The 19,741-nt window shown below is 34.0% G+C and overlaps 3 protein-coding genes and 1 non-coding gene across 4 annotated transcripts; 2 read left to right on the top strand and 2 right to left on the bottom strand.

The window, feature by feature from the left end:
- Nucleotides 1-522: 522 nt before the first annotated feature.
- Nucleotides 523-8,617, top strand: LOC101267167 (probable LRR receptor-like serine/threonine-protein kinase At2g16250). Its single transcript, XM_010317002.4, has 4 exons — nucleotides 523-4,096; nucleotides 5,965-6,093; nucleotides 7,135-7,157; nucleotides 7,582-8,617. Exons 1-4 carry the CDS (start codon nucleotides 2,226-2,228, stop codon nucleotides 8,202-8,204), a joined length of 2,646 nt encoding a protein of 881 aa, XP_010315304.1. The 5' UTR covers nucleotides 523-2,225; the 3' UTR covers nucleotides 8,205-8,617.
- Nucleotides 8,618-8,888: 271 nt separating this feature from the next.
- On the bottom strand, nucleotides 8,889-8,960 carry TRNAQ-CUG (transfer RNA glutamine (anticodon CUG)). The gene has a single exon. It is a non-coding gene; the product is annotated as a tRNA-Gln (tRNA).
- Nucleotides 8,961-10,168: 1,208 nt separating this feature from the next.
- LOC101266464 (AP-3 complex subunit sigma-like) lies at nucleotides 10,169-13,895 on the bottom strand. The gene is made up of 7 exons (XM_004230911.5): nucleotides 13,666-13,895; nucleotides 13,510-13,552; nucleotides 12,882-12,943; nucleotides 12,571-12,667; nucleotides 11,473-11,543; nucleotides 10,799-10,890; nucleotides 10,169-10,718 (listed from the first exon to the last, which is right to left on the bottom strand). The coding sequence occupies exons 1-7, from the start codon at nucleotides 13,732-13,734 to the stop codon at nucleotides 10,655-10,657; spliced, it is 498 nt and encodes a 165-aa protein (XP_004230959.1). The 5' UTR covers nucleotides 13,735-13,895; the 3' UTR covers nucleotides 10,169-10,654.
- A 2,058-nt stretch (nucleotides 13,896-15,953) lies between these two features.
- LOC101250346 (transcription termination factor MTERF2, chloroplastic) lies at nucleotides 15,954-19,403 on the top strand. The gene is made up of 6 exons (XM_004230852.5): nucleotides 15,954-16,793; nucleotides 17,265-17,673; nucleotides 17,859-18,074; nucleotides 18,333-18,440; nucleotides 18,694-18,968; nucleotides 19,046-19,403. Exons 1-6 carry the CDS (start codon nucleotides 16,000-16,002, stop codon nucleotides 19,359-19,361), a joined length of 2,118 nt encoding a protein of 705 aa, XP_004230900.1. The 5' UTR covers nucleotides 15,954-15,999; the 3' UTR covers nucleotides 19,362-19,403.
- The last annotated feature ends 338 nt before the right edge of the window (nucleotides 19,404-19,741 follow it).

Here is a 19,741-nt window from a genome sequence, read left to right as displayed (position 1 = left end):
TGGTGGAATATTTTCTTGTGATTGATTTTTTGATACAAATTAATTGTAACTATGATTAATGGCTTCAAATTAAACATGTTATCATTGTCTTTCAACGGCTCATATATATATACTCATAGAAAAGACAGCATCTAAAAAGTTAATTAACCGCAATAATTACGTTTCAAGTTTTATATGTAGGAATTAACTTACAAAGTCACTAAAAAATATTTTGTCAAATTAACTTTTAATAAGAGGAAATTTAGGATTTAAAATGTATGATTTTTACAATATTTTCGAAGTTAATATTAAATATTTTAAAAATTGACTTTATGATTATAGATATTAATTGTTTTTTTAAAAACATATATAAAATGACATTATATTTGCTTCCGGTATTAATTGTTCTTTTAATATTTTGTTTATATCATTACAAATATTAGGGGATAATACAGAACTAATTATTTATATGTTAGAATTTTGACCGGTTGATTATTATTTTTTTGGTAATTGACTAAATATAGAAATTGCTTTTACCTTTTTTTTTTTGAAATATTTTATAATGGTGGCGAGTTTTTAAAAAGACCAAGTTATAATAGTTTAATATATGAATGTAAGTAAGTTGAAGTCAAATAAACTATGAAAATCGATTTATTATTTTGTAAAATACGAAAATTGATACCAAATCACAATGAATTAATTTGACATAATAATGGTATTAGATTCTTAAAACTGAAAATGAAAAATTACTGAATTAAAATATTCAATATTGAAATGTTATTATTATTTTTATATATAGTTTAAACTAAGTGATTTTTAAAAGTTTAAAAGAATTGTTGAGATTTTTTCCCCTCTCTTCTATATTTATCCATATTTTTTATAAGAGTTTCACTATTTTATATTTTTCACGAAATTAATTTTAGCATAATAAAAAAGATAATAATATCAAATAACATTTTATTTATATTCTTAAATATTTTTCCGAAAAAGTGTATCATCTTTGGTTAATTCACTTAACTTGGGCTAGTGAAAATATATCATATATAATTATATTAACACTATAAATTAAATATAATAAATATACCTAAAATCCAATCATCCATATTAGTGAAATTATCAGATATTATTAAAAGAAAAGAGTTACCCATGCCATAGTTTTTTTTTTCATTTCTTTTTTAACACGATGTTATTTTATTTATTGAGATAAACCCAAGCACGTCCAAAGATGTTTTATTTATTTATTAAAAAAAATATATTATGAAATCTGTCTCACACATGTTTTCGTCTCATTCAATACTTTTTCCACCAAAAAAGAAACCAACTCTTAGTCAGCATTATTTTTTAAAAAAATAAGTTTGCTTTAAATAAAATTTACCTAAATATCATCGAATTTGTAAAATAAAAGAAAAGGTAATTAATTAAAAGATTTTCCATAAAAGTTGCCGAATAATACTTTACACAGATACTCCTCACTATTTATCTACCAAAATAAAAAGAGAAAAAGAGTAATAATTAGAAGAAAGATTCTAGTAAGAGAAAAAAAATAAAACCCAAATTAAGTAATTTAATTATTGTTAATCTATTTTAGAATTAAACTAGTTGTGTTTAGCTTAGCTGTTTTTTTGCCACTTTTCCGGTGGTCAACTTAACCCCACCACCCCCCATTACCGATTCCCGGCGGCGAAGAAAGTTTAACTTTGTCAGCATTTTTTCCAAAAGGGGTAAATATACTTCCATAAACATACAATCTTTTTTGTGTTCTTCTGTTAAAATTTCAAAGATTACAGCAATGATCACACAGAGTTTATAGAGAGAGAATTAGGATTGACTCATTTACTTTCTCTCTCTACATCTCTACTATTTCTCCTCTTTTCTTCATTCACACCACTTTCTCTCTCTCTCTCTCTCACACACACACACCCAAAAAAAAAAAAAAGAACCCATTTTTTTTTAATCTTCTCTCTTACCCATCAAACTGAAGAAACTGAAAGAAAATGAGTTGGTAGAGAGAAAACAGTATGGGGATTAGCATTTAGAACTCTTCTTTGGTTTATCAAGAACAAAGAAAGAATCAAAGCAAAAGCTACTAAAAGGAAAAGGTAAGCTTTCTGACATATAATGTATATTCCCTTTTTTATTTCAAGAATCACTTTGATATAGAAGGGGTTCAACAAATTAGAGATGCCCATTTATATATATTTGAGAAATGATGAGAATTTTCAAAGTTAAATGAAGGTTGAGCAACAATGGTGAAGCAACAGGGCAGAGTGGTTTTGTTTTGTTTTGTGTTTTTCTTGCTGTTTGACTCTACATTTCAACAGAGGGTTAGTTCTTCAACTGAGAAATTTGCTTTGCTTCAACTGAGATCTTCTTTAGGGTTAAGAGCCAAAGAATGGCCTATAAAGGGTAACCCTTGTTTTAACTGGGCTGGGATTCGTTGCAAGAATGGTCGAGTTACTGAGATCAACATATCTGGTTTTAAACGTACTCGAGTTGGGGGTCAAACCCCTCAATTCTCAGTTGATGCTCTCCAAAATTTGACTCTTTTGGAATCTTTTAATGCTTCCAATTTTGTACTTCCTGGTTCTATTCCTGAATGGTTTGGTCTTAGGCTTGTGTCTCTTCGGGTTCTTGATCTCAGGTCATGTTTCCTCATTGGTCCTATTCCTCCATCCCTTGGCAATTTGACTAGTTTAGTTACTCTCAATTTGTCCGACAATGGTCTCACTGGACAAGTGCCTCCAAGTTTGGGTCTATTGTCACACCTATCAAGTCTTGATCTTTCGCATAATAAGCTTGTTGGGGTAATTCCTGATACATTTGTTTCTCTTAAGAACCTTACCTTGCTTGATATGTCTTCAAATTTCTTCAAGGGGGCTATTCCTTCAGATATTGGGACTTTGCTTCAGTTGAAATCCTTGAATCTGTCTGACAACAGCTTTTCTACTCTGATACCCACCCAACTCGGTAGACTTTCTAATTTGGTTGATCTTAACCTCAGCTTCAATAGTCTAAGTGGAGTGATCCCTGAATTAGGAGGATTACGGAACTTGAAGGGAATGGCAGTTGGGCATAACAGTCTGTCTGGATCGTTGCCTAATGCTTTGTGGTCGATGCCTGGATTGCAATTCCTAGATGTCTCTTCGAATAACCTTACCGGTATTCTGCCAAATGTTAGCTCTGTGGTCAGTGCCACTGGTGCAGTGTTTAATCTTTCTCATAATACGTTTTATGGAAATTTGCCGTCTTTAAACAGAAGCTTCAGTTTTCTAGATCTCTCAGGAAACTATTTTGAAGGCAAACTCCCAAATTATGCACAACGCAATGCGTCAATTAGTAGCAATTGCCTCCAAAATGTGACAAGTCAAAGGAATAGGAGCGAATGTGCTTCTTTTTATAGCGGACGTGGCTTGTTGTTTGATAATTTTGGAGAGCCAAATGCCACAGAGCCTCCTCCAGCTTCCAAATCCAACAGAAAGAGTCATAGAAATAAAATCATATTGGTGGCTGTTCTGGGTAGCGTTGGATTACTTGCACTTGTCTTTATCTGTATATTGCTGCTGATTTTTTGCACCCGCAAACGGGGTGCCACGAATCAAAGAGCCACTGAGGTTGGGCCTGGTCCTGCCAGTTCAAGTCCACCACCTCCTGCACCTGGAGTATCATTGAATTTTTCAAGTTTAGGAGATGCATTTACCTACCAGCAGATTCTTCAAGCCACAGGTGAGTTCAATGATGCAAATCTTATGAAGCATGGTCATTCAGGTGATCTCTTCCGTGGTACCCTAGAAGGCGGGACACTTATAGTTGTCAAAAGAATAGATGTGCAGTCTGCAAGGAATGAAGCATACTTGTCAGAATTGGACTTTTTCAGCAAGGTTTCTCACTCCAGATTAGTACCTTTTATGGGGCATTGTTTGGAGAATGAGAATGAGAAATTCGTGGTGTACAAGTATATGCCAAATGGAGATCTCTCCAGTTCTTTATTTAGAAAAAACAATTCAGATGATGATAGTTTGCAGTCATTGGATTGGATAACAAGACTGAAAATTGCTATTGGAGCTGCTGAGGGTTTGTCTTATCTACATCATGAATGTAACCCGCCTCTAGTGCACAGGTATCAAGACTTGTCAGATTACATTTATTTTACTTCCATGTGCCACCACTTTTATGGTTAATCTGAGAGTTTTTGAATAGTAATGATGGACTTATGTGATTTACTATTAATTTCCATGTTTGCATGTGCACTTTTATTTAACTATCATGAATCCAGATCTTCATTTAAGCATATTTATCATATATCTTGGAAGAGTTGCAGGCTACCATCTACTCTTTCTATGTATTTTCCTTTGGTTATACATAATTTGGTGACTCTTGGGTAGATTCAAGGTAATAAAGGATATTTCTGTTAGTTTAATGGTTTGGGGGATCACTTGGAGAGCACCCTTTTTGGTTTGTACACGTTGGAGATGCTAGGATAAATGCTCTGAATGAAAGCTATCAAATATCAGTGCATTCGTGTCTCTGGATTTGCGCGGGACAAGATCCCCATAGAAGGCTCTCAAAACTTCAGTGCAGCGCAGACACTATGTTAAAGGTGCTTTGCAACTTTATGGATTGTGCCCATGTCTGGTGGACTGAAAGTCATCTAAAACCTATTTATAAATGGTAAATATTAGACGTCTGCTTCACTCTTAGCTTCTCAGGATTTATAAAAGGAGGCAATTCATGGCTGATGATTTTCTGATTTGCTATCAGTAGGAGATCTGTAATGTTTATTGCTTCGTTAGACTATTATTATACAGAGATGATCACATAAGGAATAGCCTCCACAATGACTCTATCAACTTGAGGACTTCACTTACTATTTTTATGAGCTACACTGGCATGCAATAAAATTAAGAGCTTACTAAACCTAAAACCTATCCTTTTAGGGATTAGCAATGTAACGTCAAGAGCCATGCACTTCTAAAATTGCAGTAAGCTCAGCTTCTATAGTTCCATGCATGGCTGCAAGATCTCTAGTCTCGGCAGTTACAATTGTGTTAGATTCGGTATGAGGGATGTGGCCTTAGAAGATCTTGATGACATTATATTTTCTACTGTGCAGAGATATTGTGAATGCAGAAATAGAAATTTTCTCAAACTAAGAACAGTTATGTTTTTTCGAAAAAGCTTTTTTCATTATTATTGAACCTTCTCCATACATCAATCCTCTTTTTTTGATAACCATGGTGCGCGGGCTAGCTTGTGCACACCTCGACACAATCCCATCAATCTTAATCAACTAAAGTTAGTCCGCAAATGATACTCCTTATCTTTTTGTACCTTTTATCTCCATGGAACCCTTTCTAACGTCAGCTTGGATATTTTAAAGATATTGTTGTGTGATCTATTCTCCTCCTTTCTGCCAAATTTCTTCATTAGTTTAAGCCAGTCAGAGAACTATCTCATTTCTCTTAACCTTTCCATCTGCATGTTTTGGGTTCAACCAATATTCTTTCACTGGACAACCCTTAGGGATTTGGGTTAGTGGCAAGAGTGCAATTCATTATGTGTGGGTTAAGCTCACATTGTCAGTTTGAATCCTACATAGTCTAAAGCTTGGTATTTAAGTGGAGAAAGGTAGAAGGGTGGGCCCATTATCCACCAAGTGTTGGACCATGCGCCGTTAGAGCTGGGAGGATTTCTCAGTTGCAAATAAAAGATCCTTTCACGGGGCATCTTATAGACTTTCCTGAACCGAATATCCTTTCCAGAAGAAATTTCAAAAGGAGATGCTTCTCTAAATGTCCCGCATAGTTTTTTCTGCTGCAGTTCACCATGAAATTCTCAATGATATCGCATGAATTAATTTCTTGGATCCACTCTTTCCTCCACAACCCACCCCCACCCCCAAAAAAAGAAGAACTTTATTTCTGTCAGAATTTTGCTAGTGCATCATATAGTGACATCTTCTTTTTCCTTTGCCTACTGTTTTCGCAGAGATGTTCAAGCAAGCAGCATACTTCTTGATGATAAGTTCGAAGTACGGCTAGGGAGTCTAAATGAGGCCTGTGCACAAGAAGGAGAGAGCCATCAAAACCGAATTTCCAGGCTGCTCAGATTTCCACAGTAAGTACTTGTTGTTGGTAAATTCTATGTTCTAACCATCCTTTTCTTTTCGAAGGCAAACTACTATTACTACTAGGTTGTTATGTAATGGTCAATAATTTTGTTTCAATTTTTATCTCCCATGATGGATTTTAAAATCAGGCAGTTTTATTGTTAATATGTCTGCATCTCCAATTTGATGTTATAGAAACTACTTTGGCTTGGTTTCTAAATTGGATTTGAGTTCCACGGTTTTGCTGCCAACTCAAGTCTTTCTGGTGTATATTAATTAGCTCTGATATAAATGAGAATCCTAACGTTCATGCAGCAACCTTACTCTTAACCTTGTCATCTCGTTATCCGTTCTTATACAAAAGGGCTTTAGCTTTGTTTCTAAATTATGAAAACTTGAAATATAGGCCCTGACTAGTTTAGTCCTGATGATAGTTTATCATGCAGTTGCATACTGAAAGACCATCACCCACTTGTTAATTACTTCTGCTATCCATCAGTAAATTATTCCTTTACTATGTTATATGAATCTTTTTGCCTTGATTTACCTATGCCAAGCGGGTTTCACATAGGTGTTGTAGTTTAAGTAGAAATTAGCAAACAACTGTATGTACCCTTACCAGATACTTAAACTTGTGCATGGGATATGCATGCGTATCTGAATCCATGTAACATAGTCCTTTGATGTACATGTTTTCACTTAAGGAGAATTTGTTGGTTATGGTATTTGGTAGGGAATGCAATAGTTCTTATTCTTTTAGCTTTCCATCCTGTGGTGAAGTAAGTTTAATGATTTCTTACTCTCATTGTCTAGCTTTAACTATTACCTATTCTCATTATGCCTACACATCGAATGGAAGAAATTATTAAATTTTGCATTAGTGAAAACTTTTCCATATTAATTTCCTGCTTACGAATGGTTATCACTATTTTCCAGCTTTTCTTCGAAGCTTGTTGCGTGATCTCAAAAGTTCTGTTATATTCTTTCAACCAGTACTGTTTTATAGTTTATACTGCTTGTTGACATAGTTCTTCCTTTCTTATTTGCAGGACATCGGAACAAGGTGCATCAGGTATGTGCAATTTTGTTAGTTCTACTTTCCTTAAATAGATTTTACGTGGATATCCTTTTAATATTTATTAAATTGGTGTGAGTAACTATTTAAAATTATTTGCGTCACATTTCCGATATTGTTTGTTGGTGGGTAAAATTTCCTTAAATTGGTCTAGGCAACAAATCAAAACTGAAGATTCTTAACAGAAGTAAGAATAAGTGAAATTATTAGGTGGAAATTTACAATATAAAGCTGATTCCAAAGAGCTTAAAAGGCTGGACAATTGTATATTGAGCAGTACTGCCTAAAGAACTGGTGATTCTGATGGCAATGCTTTGCTTTACTTTTTGTGGAAGTATGCTTTGTTGCTTGAACTATCACTAACGAATACTTCAAAGTCTACTTCTCTCGTCCTAATATTCTTTCTTACCCCACTGGACAGGTTCACCTAGTGCCACTTGTGCGTATGATGTCTACTGTTTTGGAAAGGTTTTGCTTGAGCTAGTAACTGGCAAGCTAGGTATCAGTGCATCCAATGACGCCAGCATGAAGGAGTGGTTGGATGGTACGCTTAAGTACATTAGTATATATGATAAAGAGCTTGTTACAAACATTGTGGATCCTTCCCTAATCATAGATGAAGATTTATTAGAGGAAGTATGGGCGATGGCCATTGTTGCCAGATCCTGCCTCAATCCCAAACCGTCAAGGAGACCCTTAATGAGATACATCCTTAAAGCTTTGGAAAACCCTTTGAAGGTAGTTAGGGAAGAACACACTAGCTCAGCAAGACTTAGGGCGACTTCATCGAGAAGTTCATGGAACGCTGCACTGTTTGGCAGCTGGCGTAGCTCCTCAGACGTAGCAGCCGTACCTGCTGCAGCTTCAGCACATAAGTTGGAAGGAACAAGTAGTTTGAAGCAATCCGGAACAACAGGCTCTCAAGGAAGTGGTCCTAATGGGGACAACAACGGTCATTCTTCATCAACTAGACGACAGTCCAAAGAGATATTCCCCGAGCCATTGGAGGAGCAGGATGTAGAGAGAGGACCACAGGCGGAGTAGAGAGGAGGGTGATTATCATTGATTCTTTGTTAATAATGCATTAAGGTTGCATTTTTGTTTGGGCACACCTTGTACATTCTCCGTTTCTGGAATGCTTGAGTTTGCAAGCCATTATCTTGCTCTGATCTTGAATATGGAGTTTACCTGGGGACAGCAAACATCAAATTGTTTATTGGGGTTCTGGGATTTTAAGTTCTTTTTTCTGGGGATATAGTTGGAAAACAGGATTTAGTGGTTCTTTTTGTTAATTTTGTTTTTGGGGGGTTTTAGGGTTTATGTTTGGTTCCAAATTCCAATTCTTTTCTTATAATTCTTCTCTTTTACTAGTGTCTCCATGGAATGTAAATTACACACATATCTTTCATTTTCCAAATGGAGAAAAAGAGTATCCCATTGCTCTTTCCTTTATTGAATTTGCTTTGCTTCTTACAACTCTGCACTGTGATTCTGGTCTACCATTGTTTTGTTTGGTTTGGCATCAACCGGTCCTAGTCAATGAAGTGGATCATAGTCCAAATCGTATCCAGTGTAATTGTTATGTTTTCCATCTACGATTAGTCTGTGAAAACAGTATTCACTTCAAACAATCTATACAAAATTATCAACTCCCCAAGACATTTGTCTGATTTTAATTTTCTTTCTGTTTGTTGAGAAATTGAATAAAATAAAAATGAATAACAACAAAGGTCCCACCGAGACTTGAACTCGGGTTACTGGATTCAGAGTCCAATGTCCTAACCACTAGACCATGGGACCAATTTGTTGAAGATCCTTCACGTGCTTAATAAAAACTTCTATCAATGTTCATTTACAAACAAGAAAACTAGGACACTCCATATTTTACAACTTGAAACAATCCCGCCCTTTTGTTATAAGTACTAATTATTACTTTCATTCAAAAGTTTGTTAGTTGGGATGGTGACATTACGGGAGACAAATCCAAAATTTAAAGTTTTGTGAGCATACATTAACACCTAAATTCAGATTGAAATACTTAGGTATATATAATGAATTTTTATCATCATAGTGGACGAGAAACTCTCATCATTACCACTAGACTAAAAGCATTGATTTGTTATTTCAGTTTTTAACGATTGTGACATAGAATTCTGAATGACATGTGAGATGTGGAGAAACCTAGAGTTAGTATGGTTAAATAGATAATTTCAAATATTTTTAAAGGATTGCACGTGCTGTTCTAGATTAAGCAGATCTAAATTAGGAAATTATCGACATGCTAACAAAAAAAGAAAAATACTCACATTTATTTGGAAGAAGATATACTAATTTCAGACGGGTCACACCAATAGGATGATAAATTATTGAATGCTGGATAGAGTATTGTGATAGCCATGATAGATAGAGTCAACACAATGTTATTCACTATTTGATGTTGTAGACTCAATGACCCCAGCAATTCCATCAACTTTAATGTCTTTAAGAGAAAAAATGAATGGCTTGGAAGGTTTGGGCAGTGTGTTGATGCACTTAAAAGACTTTGGCCCAAGAACCAATTGTAAAGGACAATAATTGATGTTGCCTATGTTAAGGTTTGATGATTTTTTTTCCAGACAGCTGGACCAAAAGCCATAAATTGCCCCTTTAATTTTGACTGTACTCCTCATATTTGAGCAGGTGTTGTACTCTACTTGGAAGACAGTTCAGTGTATATAGGCAGAGGTACCAAATCAGCAGACAGGTAAAAAGTTGGAGTGGGGCTAAATATGGCTATAGTCAAATCCACTACTCATTTCAGAATATACACAAGAACAAGATTTTACTCTTATATGGTTTATAGACAGACCACGGACCAAAATCATGTAGTGTTCAAATGTCTCACCATGATGAAATAAAGGTCAAATGCCAGAAATCTAACGGTAAGCAGCAGAATAGCCGTATGGCACTGTAAAATCTACAGTCTTGAGATAAATTTCGCTTTACTCAAATAAGCAAAAAGTAGAAAGTAAAAAAAGGACTTCCAAATTGATTATTAACTCAAAATCATCTATGCAATAATAATATGACAAAGTGCACATGTCCCTAGAGTCTCATTATCATGTATATTGCAGCTTTTGATATGCCGAAAGCTTGCAGTTAAAGTTGAAAGGAAATATCAAAATGAAGAAGCACTCATAAACTTTCTTAGAATCACTTCAAGTAACTTATATTTTCCTTTTTCCCTCCAAATGGGATAAAACTTGGAACGTCACAACTCTGTAGAGAAAAGTCAAATAGTTCACTTGCAAGCACTGTAGCTCTCCGAAACTCTGGTGTGCAGAAATTTCAAGCACCAAAAATTAATAGTTCGACAATTTGGTTGACAAATACAGTGCCCAGTTCATTGATCATTGCCAGCACCACTTGAAACCAAATTTGGTAGCACTGTTTAATCATTACCCCTTGACAGATTATCTGAATTGTCCTACAGAACTTACCAAAGTCAACATGTGCTATCGACCTTGCCAGCTAGTTATTGATGGAACGGCCATGATTGAATTTGCAGCTCTTTCCATCCTGAACAAATATAGCTTATAGCATCTTGACCAATGTCAATAAACAAAAGCGAAAAGAAACATAGTGGGTTCGGAGAGTACTTATAAATTTCTTCAACAGCCTTCACCACTTCTGAGGAACTTGTTTCAAGAACTTGACCTCCCAAAATGATCTCATCTAATATAGCATGCACCTGCAAAACTTTAATACATCAGCAAAGTCTCAAACATTTTTAGTTTAAATTATAGAAGCAGAATGTCAATGCAAATAAGATCTTATCTACACTCCAGTCACTCTTTCCTGTCTTCGATTAGTTATGGTTATTCCTAAGAAGAGTAATAGTTTTTCAAATTCATTTGGTAATACCTGTCAACTGAACTCAAAAGAAGTAAATGCCACATTGAAATTTCACCACCTTCACTTCTTATATTTCAAACTCCTAATGTACAAAAAGAATTAGCTCGCTCTAATATACTTACGCATCCCTTTGTTTCCCGAATGGCCCACTTACAACTAATCAATTAGCACGGTAGCACTGCTTCTTAGATCAACATTATTTCAGGGGGAGTCAACTTCCAGTTGAGATATTTGGAGATTAAGGTTTCCAAGTCTTAATTATTTTGTATCCCCAAAGTTTATGTAAACAATGAATCAAAACACAAGTATTCCTTTGATATATCAAGTACCACAAAACCTAAAGGAATCAAGTCACTGAACAACTACACGACTTTAGTGATACATACTTCATGATGCTAAACCGAGAGAAAAGACCAACCTTATTGAAATTGAATACTATATCAAGTTCACGTACATTGCTAAAACACTTGTCCATTGTCTCCACAAAAACTGAAACTCAAAAATATTGTCAACATCATTCAAGTTAGCAAATGTTGGACAATGATGATATATACATTGAAGACAATAAAATGATCAGAATATGCTCTAATCTTACAAATGAAGTTTTAAATTGTGTTCAGGCAGTGGCGGAGACAGGAATTTCAAGAAGGGTGTCCAGAAATTGTACTAAAAATAACAAAAGCTTTTTTTTAAAATGAAATGAAAACTTGTTTCTAGTGAGATTCGAACACATGAGCACAAGCTCATCCAAGGCTCCTCGGACCACTAGGCTACAATAGCTTGTTGTGTCAAGAACTCAAGGGTGTTCAAGATATGTGATTTAATCACTTCGTATACCATTTTACTTGTATATACAATATTTTTCACCGACACTACCATGTAGCTACGCCTCTGTGTTCAGGTAGCTTACATCAGAAGCACAAATACAAACACTTATTATAAGTAAAGACTATAGAAAATGTTTAGCAGCGACCACAAACTCACTCCTGTCATTCCTTTGAAGACCTATGACATAGGATAGCTCGATGAAAATCAATAGCAGCACTCCCACCAAATTTTAGGTGTTGAAAGTGGTAGTGCATAGCAACCAAGGATCTCAGACCACCATAAGACATAATGATGCTCAAACTTGCATATTTCTCTCATATCCCATATTATACTATTTTAGTAAAAGATGCATGTGTGATAAATATTCATCTGCTAAAGTTTCTTTTAAAAGGGTAGGACATTTCATTCAATCTTAATATTTTGGAACGAGCAGATACGGCAAGGCGACAAGCAAGAATTTGTTAGGAAGCCTCAGCAACAAGTTTGTTTCATTGCAAGATCTTTTTGTGCCTGATCTCCCAGTGCAAAGGAAGAAAAACACAAATCACTTTAAAAATCTATCAAAGAAGACATATTTGGCTTTTGATTTACTAATACATAATGTAACCTTTTGATAATGAGTCACAGCTCTTCTATTAATCAATGTAATGTCTTATAGCCAGCATGGCCAGAGCTTGAGTAGATATACCTTGCATGAGATCAAGCATTGCAAGTTCATTCTCCGAGCTGTCAAATATGAATAAAATATGAAGTGTGGCATAAGTCTTGTACACAAGTCGAGCATCCTGTATGTAAGGAGGCACAAGATGTGAATCTCTCTAGCTATTCAGGTTAAGCAGAATATCAGCAATGGTTAGCATAAAGTAACGATGAAGAAAAAAAATTGATCAACCCGTTCCTTTGTTTTACATGTACTTTCGAGGAATGATAAAAACAAAAAAGAAAAACAGAAAACCATATTCAGAGAGATATAGAGAGAGCCAAGAGGAAAACACATACTGGTCCAAAGAGAGAGTCAACCTTGACGAAGTTGCTTACATTCTCTGCTCTACTGGATAAAACTGCACTTGAACACAAAATGTCACAACTAATGATTTACACGACAATCAAAAGTATACCGATCACCATACAGAACACAAAAAGTTAAATCTTCACATCACTAGGTTTAATGTAAATGTTCAAAACCACTAGGTGGATTTCCTACATGTTCCTAGTAGTTATTGTTGGTGAAAGCTGACAGGTATCTCATGGAATCAATCTGGCTGGGCATATTTATAGCCTAAATATGGGCACCTGTTGGCACCCATGCTACAAGAAAGTCGAATGCTGAGCGGCTTACCTAGAGGACTATGGATCAATTCCCACTTACTATACTTGTGCTATAAATTCTACATTCACCTCTGACTCTAAATGCGCATAAGCTGGGCCGGATAGCACAATTATAAATTAAAAAAAGAACATTTTTCAAATACCACACTACAAAACTGAAAAGGTTTCCCAGATTAAGCCTAACAATTCATAATTGGCAGAAAAACAGAGATCAAGATCCAATCTTTATACTTCCAGAAACAAAAATAATTTGACAATCTAAAACAAAAGAAAGAAGGAAATCAAATGTAAATACAACCTCCATATAGTTTTCGAATCAGCTCTTGCTGCTTCTCTGCGGGCTAACCTTACATTTCAAGAAATAATTGATTTTAAGAAAGAATCAAAAAATTCACAAAAATAATTTTAATCTTTTTGTTCTTGTTTGTAATGTAAAGGGTTTAGAGAAACTTACATGATAATCGTAGAATTTAGCAAGACGAGGCTTTCCCTTATCGTTCATCAAGATCACTCCCTTTATCATCTTCAATTGCTTCTGTCCTCTCTCAATGTTTCTAAATCTTGATTCTTGATTTCAACAAGAATTCGCGTTGCTTTGTGTTTGGTACTCTTTTTATGTTTCGTTTATTACAATTACACACACAAATGTGGTGAAATGCAAATGCGACCTCCAATATTTTCTACAAGATAAAAATAAAATAAAAGGAAAAGGTGTTTAAAATATTTTTAAAATATTGAAAATGGTATAAATCATCGTTCATTCATTTATTGGTTTTAAAATATCCTTCTCATCTGGCCCCAAAATACCCTTATCATCTATCTTTGGGTTCAAAATTGTCCACTTATTTAATTGTTTTAAAACTAAACTCTTTTAATATTTTTTAAATTACTTGGCGTTCAACTATTGGTTATAATTTAATTTATTAATATCATTTATAAACCAACTCACTACCCACTCATAGTAAACTAAACCCCACCCAATTATTAATCCAATTATAATATCAAAATCGCCATAAACACTACTTAAACACGATGAAATTATAGATTCCTGAAAATGACATCCAAAATTATTTGAGTCCGAATCGAATCATCAATTAAATTTTGGTTGAGCCGCTTATTTAGGAGGACACTTTCAATAGAATTTTCTTTCAAGATTGAATTATAAATTTATGATTAAAGATAAAGAAGTAATACATCCCAAAATAATTCATGCACTTTTTTAAAAATATAATTTTATAAAGATTTATGATTTGTATTAAAACCTTTAATATATTATTTTGAAAAAAAATTTACTTATGAAGTAACATCACATAATTGAGACGTAAGAATAATTAAGATGAACAAAATTAGATTTTTAAGTTTATCAGTAATTTTTAATTAGAAACTTGAATGTATGATAATTTACTTATATAGATATTTTCACCTCAAATTTTTAAAAACACTCAATTGGCAGTAGCTTTTTTGTTGTTGCATTAATAATGTGACGAATTTATAAATTTGGTGGGATTTAATTAGTAATGGGTGAGTAGTGGATGATTTATAAATTATACCAATAAGTTAAATTATAACAAATAGTTTAGCGCCACCACATATTTAAGAAATATGTAAATGATTTAAATTTAAAATCGTTAAATAAGTGATCAATTTTGAACCAAAAGGTAAATGACAAGAGTATTCTGGAGCCAATAGGTGGGTGAGAAGGATATTTTAGAGTTAGTACGGGGATGAAGGATAATTTTGTATCATTTTCAATATCTTGAGGATATTTTAAGCCCTTTTCCGTAAAAAAAATCTTCATTTTAAAATCTTGTGCTCCGTCAAATTAAAATACTTAGATTGAAATGATTATGCGATAAAATTAGTCGAATATAAAGTTTAAAAATATTTTTTTAAATTTTTTTTGATAGTTATGTTTTTTATATTATTACTCATTATGTCCCGGTTAAATACAGAGTTTAAAAAGAAAAAAAATATTCAAATGATAGAACATAAATCTTAAATATTTGTGTATTGCATAAATAATTTTATGAAGGTAAAATATAACTTTTATAATTAAGTTATTTAAAAAAATATAAAATTGATATTTTTAGAAATATACTGAAAAGGAAGGTGTGCTCTACGGAATAGAAGAATATTACTTGAAAAAAAAATTAATTGAAGGAGGCTTTCAAATTTTGCAGATCTTAAAATAAAGATATGAAGAATATATTATAGTACACTTTAATCTCATATTATCAAAGAATATTATGTAAAATTTTAGAATACAAAGGTTATCGAAATAAACTAAATAGTAAAATAAGACAAATTAATTTCAAATTAAAAAAATATTGTATTGGAAATAAGACATAATAACTCTGAATTATATAAACACCTAAATTATGATTTAGGACCTGTTTGAAAAGTCACCTCATAAATAAATTTGATGCATTTGGTGTGGGTCATGTAGTCAGCCTAAACTAGGTGAGGGCAAGTGCAATTTATCTTTGTTTGTGGTGCTCAAATATTGTTTTGTCCAACTTCGTGGGTTTTAATGAATAACCAAAAGCACTTCTTGAACTTTTAAATTCGTTTCAAATCATACATGTACACAAATAAATAATTAAATTTGTATAAAATTAAATAAATAAATATATATATTATTTTTTATCCTATGTATTAATATTGTATTGTGTAAAATTTATATATTTATTTATTTAAAAATTAAATAATTAAAATATCTGTATGGATTATGAAAATTAAAGATAAAAGTTAAAATTTGAAATGATTATATCTTCCTTTTTTCTCTGTAATGAGATATTGCAGAGCTTTATCCAAATTCAAGTTTCCTCCATTGAAGATGCTTTGCGAGCTTCATCACCATCACTTCTTCTTCACTACACAATCCATAAACCAACAACACCAAACTACTCTACCCACCATTGTATACTTCTCTCCAAAACGCCGTCGTTCTTTTACCATTTTCTCCGCCCCCCATCCCCACCAGCAACCCCACCTTAAAAATCAAGAAACTGATCCCAACACCACCATTACATCGAATGATGAAAAGGTTGTCACTCGAAAACACAATTCTAAATCATCTGCTGTTCTCCTCCGTTACCTCAAACAGGAAGAATACCAAGAACTGTTACCCGGTTCAGATGAACCGGAAAAACAAGACTGTGCTGTATTGGAAGAAGATAAAGAGAAGGTTCTTGAAATGTCACTGATAAGGAAAAGAACCCCTCAATTTCCAGGTTCTTTATATGTTCAATCCCCTACTGACGCTGATGTGAATACTTCATTGCCCCCAATTTCCTCTTTGTTTCATTCTAAAAAAGGGAGTGGCTTTGATGATGATGAGATGCTAATAAAGGCACTTGAGATAAGGAGGAAAGTTACAGTGGAGATTTTTAAAGAAGCAATGAGAAAGGGAAGGTTTAGTATTACCTATTCGACGAATTTGGTTTCGGAGTTGCCTGATTTTATAGATTATGTGATGATTCAAGCTGCTTCAATGAAGCAAATGCCTGAGTTCTTGGGTTCATCATTCAATGTTCGTGCCAGATACTTCATAGATGACTCTGGTGTCGTGCCAATTGTGAGGTACAAAGGAACATGCACATTGAAGTTTGTTTATACACATTTTGCTCATTACATAGTTGCATTGTTAATAACTAACACTTGCTTATGCATGAACCTTGGGATAGAGTATGGAATAAGATTAAGTATATTGGCTATATTAAGATCAGTTAATTCTTGACCTAAATTTGGCATGAGTGTATTTATTAAAATCGTGTATATTGTTGAATAGCAATTCATGCATTTAGGGGCGGAGCTAGCAACTGTAGGCAGGAGGTTCAATTGAATTCTCAACTGAACATAAAGGGCAAGAACTAGTTTTTTAGGGGAAGTTCTGGTGAAGTGGAAAAGGAGGTTCAAAATCTGCTTTATGTCATGGATTCATATCTCAGATGTGACATTTTTGAATCCTTGTATGAATTCCTGACTCTCTACTGTCTGTTGTATAATATTGTATAGCTAGTTTAGAACCAAACTATCCTGTGTTTCTTGCAGGTGGTTAAAACACAATGAATTGTCATATCCTCATATTGCAAACCTCATTTGCAAGTCCAGAGGAGATCTTGAATCAATAAGACGTTTGGCTAAGTGGTTGAAGTCAATTCACGTTAAGGGAAGATTTATTGGGCTTGTAATGATTAGAGCTAAGGGAAATGTATTGGGTCGAAGCTTGGAGGAATTGGACGAAATTGTTGGATATTTAGAGTACAAGGGTGTGAAGAGAGATTGGATAGGGTATATTGTAGGTCGATGTCCTGAAATATTGTCCTTCAGCATGGAAGAACTAGAGTCTCGTACAAATTTCTATTTTGATATGGGAATGGATGCAAAGGATTTTGGAACCATGGTGTTTGATTATCCTAAGGTGCTTGGGTACTTCTCTATGGAAGAGATGAACCAAAAGGTGCCTGTTATAACCTATTTCTTCTGTTACTTGACATAAATGGGCTATCTTATTTTGTCCCATGCTTGGCGGAGAAAGCACTCTTGTTAGTGGTTATGATATGCCACTTGGTTGATTTGAACTTTAGAATGCAATCTTATGTTCTGACTTTTCTTCTTGTTGAAACTTGATTCTTGCTCATCCAGGTTGCATATCTTAAGGAGTTTGGCCTCAGCAATGAAGATGTTGGAAGATTATTAGCTTTTAAACCTCATTTGATGGGTTGTGGTATTGAAGAGAAGTTCAAGCCTCTAGTCAAGTACTTTTACTACCTAGGGATTTCAAAAGATGGTATGAGAAAGATTCTTGTTACCAGGCCAGTGTTGTTCTGCGTAGATTTCGAGACCACCATTGTGCCTAAGGTATGCTATTACTTTTGGCATGTCTGGAGCTACATTAGATGCCGGAGCATCGAAATACGAATACTTAAATCTCAATTTATGAGGCAACTCAAGTCTTTTCACTTTTGACTTGAAATTTCTATTGACAACTCACACTTCTGCAGTGCATTTTATAGCTCCAAATCAGAAAATATCTACTACAGTTTCTGTTTGTTTTAAACCATCACCCTTCCCTTTTTCTTTTTCCCTGTTAATGACTTACATTCTTGATTGTTGAAGGTTCAATTTTTACGAGACATAGGTGTCCAACAAGATGCTGTTGGCAATATGCTTGTCAGATTTCCCAGGCTACTCACTTTCAGCCTCTACAAGAAGATACGTCCAGTGGTCAGTTTGTTAACCTTTACCTGACTGAGTGAATGTTTGTGTTTCATCTGAATTCGCTCAACTTTATCAGTTGCCTCTGTTCTAGTAGTATTTGGTGATTGTGCAATCCCTATAACATGAACCTAAGTCTTGATTTTTGAATCAGAGCAACTATACAACTCTATCACGTTTCTGTTTTGTCGTTGGCTACATCTGTTACTAGACCGGCTGGCTACTTAAAGAGTGGGAGGAAAACTGATTTATCTTATTATAGGTCATATTCCTTTTGACAAAAGCTGGTGTCTCCCAGAGGAACATTGGAAAGGTGATAGCTCTAGGACCAGAGCTTCTGGGATGCAGCATTGCCAATAAATTGGATCACAATGTGAAGTATTTTCTTTCCCTTGGCATAACTCTCAGACAACTAGGTGAAATGGTTGCTGATTTTCCAATGTTACTGGCATACAATATAGATATCCTTCGCCCTAAGTATCGTTATTTGCGAAGGATGATGGTTCGGCCTTTGCAGGATCTTATTGAATTTCCAAGGTAATATATGGCATTCAATGAAACTGTCCTTATATTGCTATTCCTCTATTCTACCGAAAGTGACGTCTATTTTACAGGTTTTTTAGCTATTCACTCGATGACAGAATAATTCCTAGACACAAGATTATGGTGGAGAATCGTGTAAACTTCAAGCTTCGGTATATGTTGGCTAGCACAGATGATGAATTTAAACAGAAGGTTCAGGTCGCCATTGAAAGACGCTTAAGATTTGAATCTGGAGTCACATATGATAAGCAGGAACAGACTGAAATTGATGGCTCCATTGAGAAGTTGGCTTTTGATTTTCAAACAACTGAGATACTAGAAGAAAATACACATCTTTGTTCTGATGACAGAGATTTACCTACTCAACATATTCAGAATTTTGTATAACAAAACGAAAACATGTATATAGAATTGTGATGTATTTCCTCAGTCGCATATTAGTTGATCACTTTTTCTTTTTACACCATATTAAGAAACTATAAATAAGAAATTTTTTTATTAATTGACTCCTTAAAGAACTTTTGAAAATCTTACAAATAAATGTTAATATTTTTAAAAAGAATTAATAGCAAAGATAATATAGAAAAAAAATTAATTAATATTCTTTTGATTTAATAAGATATCAACTAATATTAATATGAGACACAGAGGAAGTATAAAGTTGTCAATCTTAATTTTTTCTTATCCTTTGATTAAATTTAACACTTATTTTTAACAAATATGTCAGGTTTAAGTTAAATAATCAAAATAAACATTTTTTGCTATAT

The sequence above is a fragment of the Solanum lycopersicum genome, chromosome 1, assembly GCF_036512215.1.
Source record: "Solanum lycopersicum chromosome 1, SLM_r2.1".
Lineage (NCBI taxonomy): Eukaryota > Viridiplantae > Streptophyta > Magnoliopsida > Solanales > Solanaceae > Solanum > Solanum lycopersicum.
This window is presented reverse-complemented; position numbering and strand designations above follow the sequence as displayed.

Coding starts and splice junctions, on each gene's coding strand:
- LOC101266464 (XM_004230911.5), bottom strand. CDS start 13,734: ATGATAAAGGGAGTGATCTTGATGAACGATAAGGGAAAGCCTCGTCTT. Junction 12,944..13,509: donor GATTCGAAAACTATATGGAG/GTTGTATTTACA, acceptor GTTCAAGTGCAG/TTTTATCCAGTAGAGCAGAG. Junction 11,544..12,570: donor AATGCTTGATCTCATGCAAG/GTATATCTACTC, acceptor TTTGAGTTTCAG/TTTTTGTGGAGACAATGGAC.
- LOC101267167 (XM_010317002.4), top strand. CDS start 2,226: ATGGTGAAGCAACAGGGCAGAGTGGTTTTGTTTTGTTTTGTGTTTTTC. Junction 6,094..7,134: donor AGGCTGCTCAGATTTCCACA/GTAAGTACTTGT, acceptor TCTTATTTGCAG/GACATCGGAACAAGGTGCAT. Junction 7,158..7,581: donor ATCGGAACAAGGTGCATCAG/GTATGTGCAATT, acceptor CCCACTGGACAG/GTTCACCTAGTGCCACTTGT.
- LOC101250346 (XM_004230852.5), top strand. CDS start 16,000: ATGAGATATTGCAGAGCTTTATCCAAATTCAAGTTTCCTCCATTGAAG. Junction 16,794..17,264: donor GGTGTCGTGCCAATTGTGAG/GTACAAAGGAAC, acceptor TGTTTCTTGCAG/GTGGTTAAAACACAATGAAT. Junction 17,674..17,858: donor TGGAAGAGATGAACCAAAAG/GTGCCTGTTATA, acceptor TTGCTCATCCAG/GTTGCATATCTTAAGGAGTT.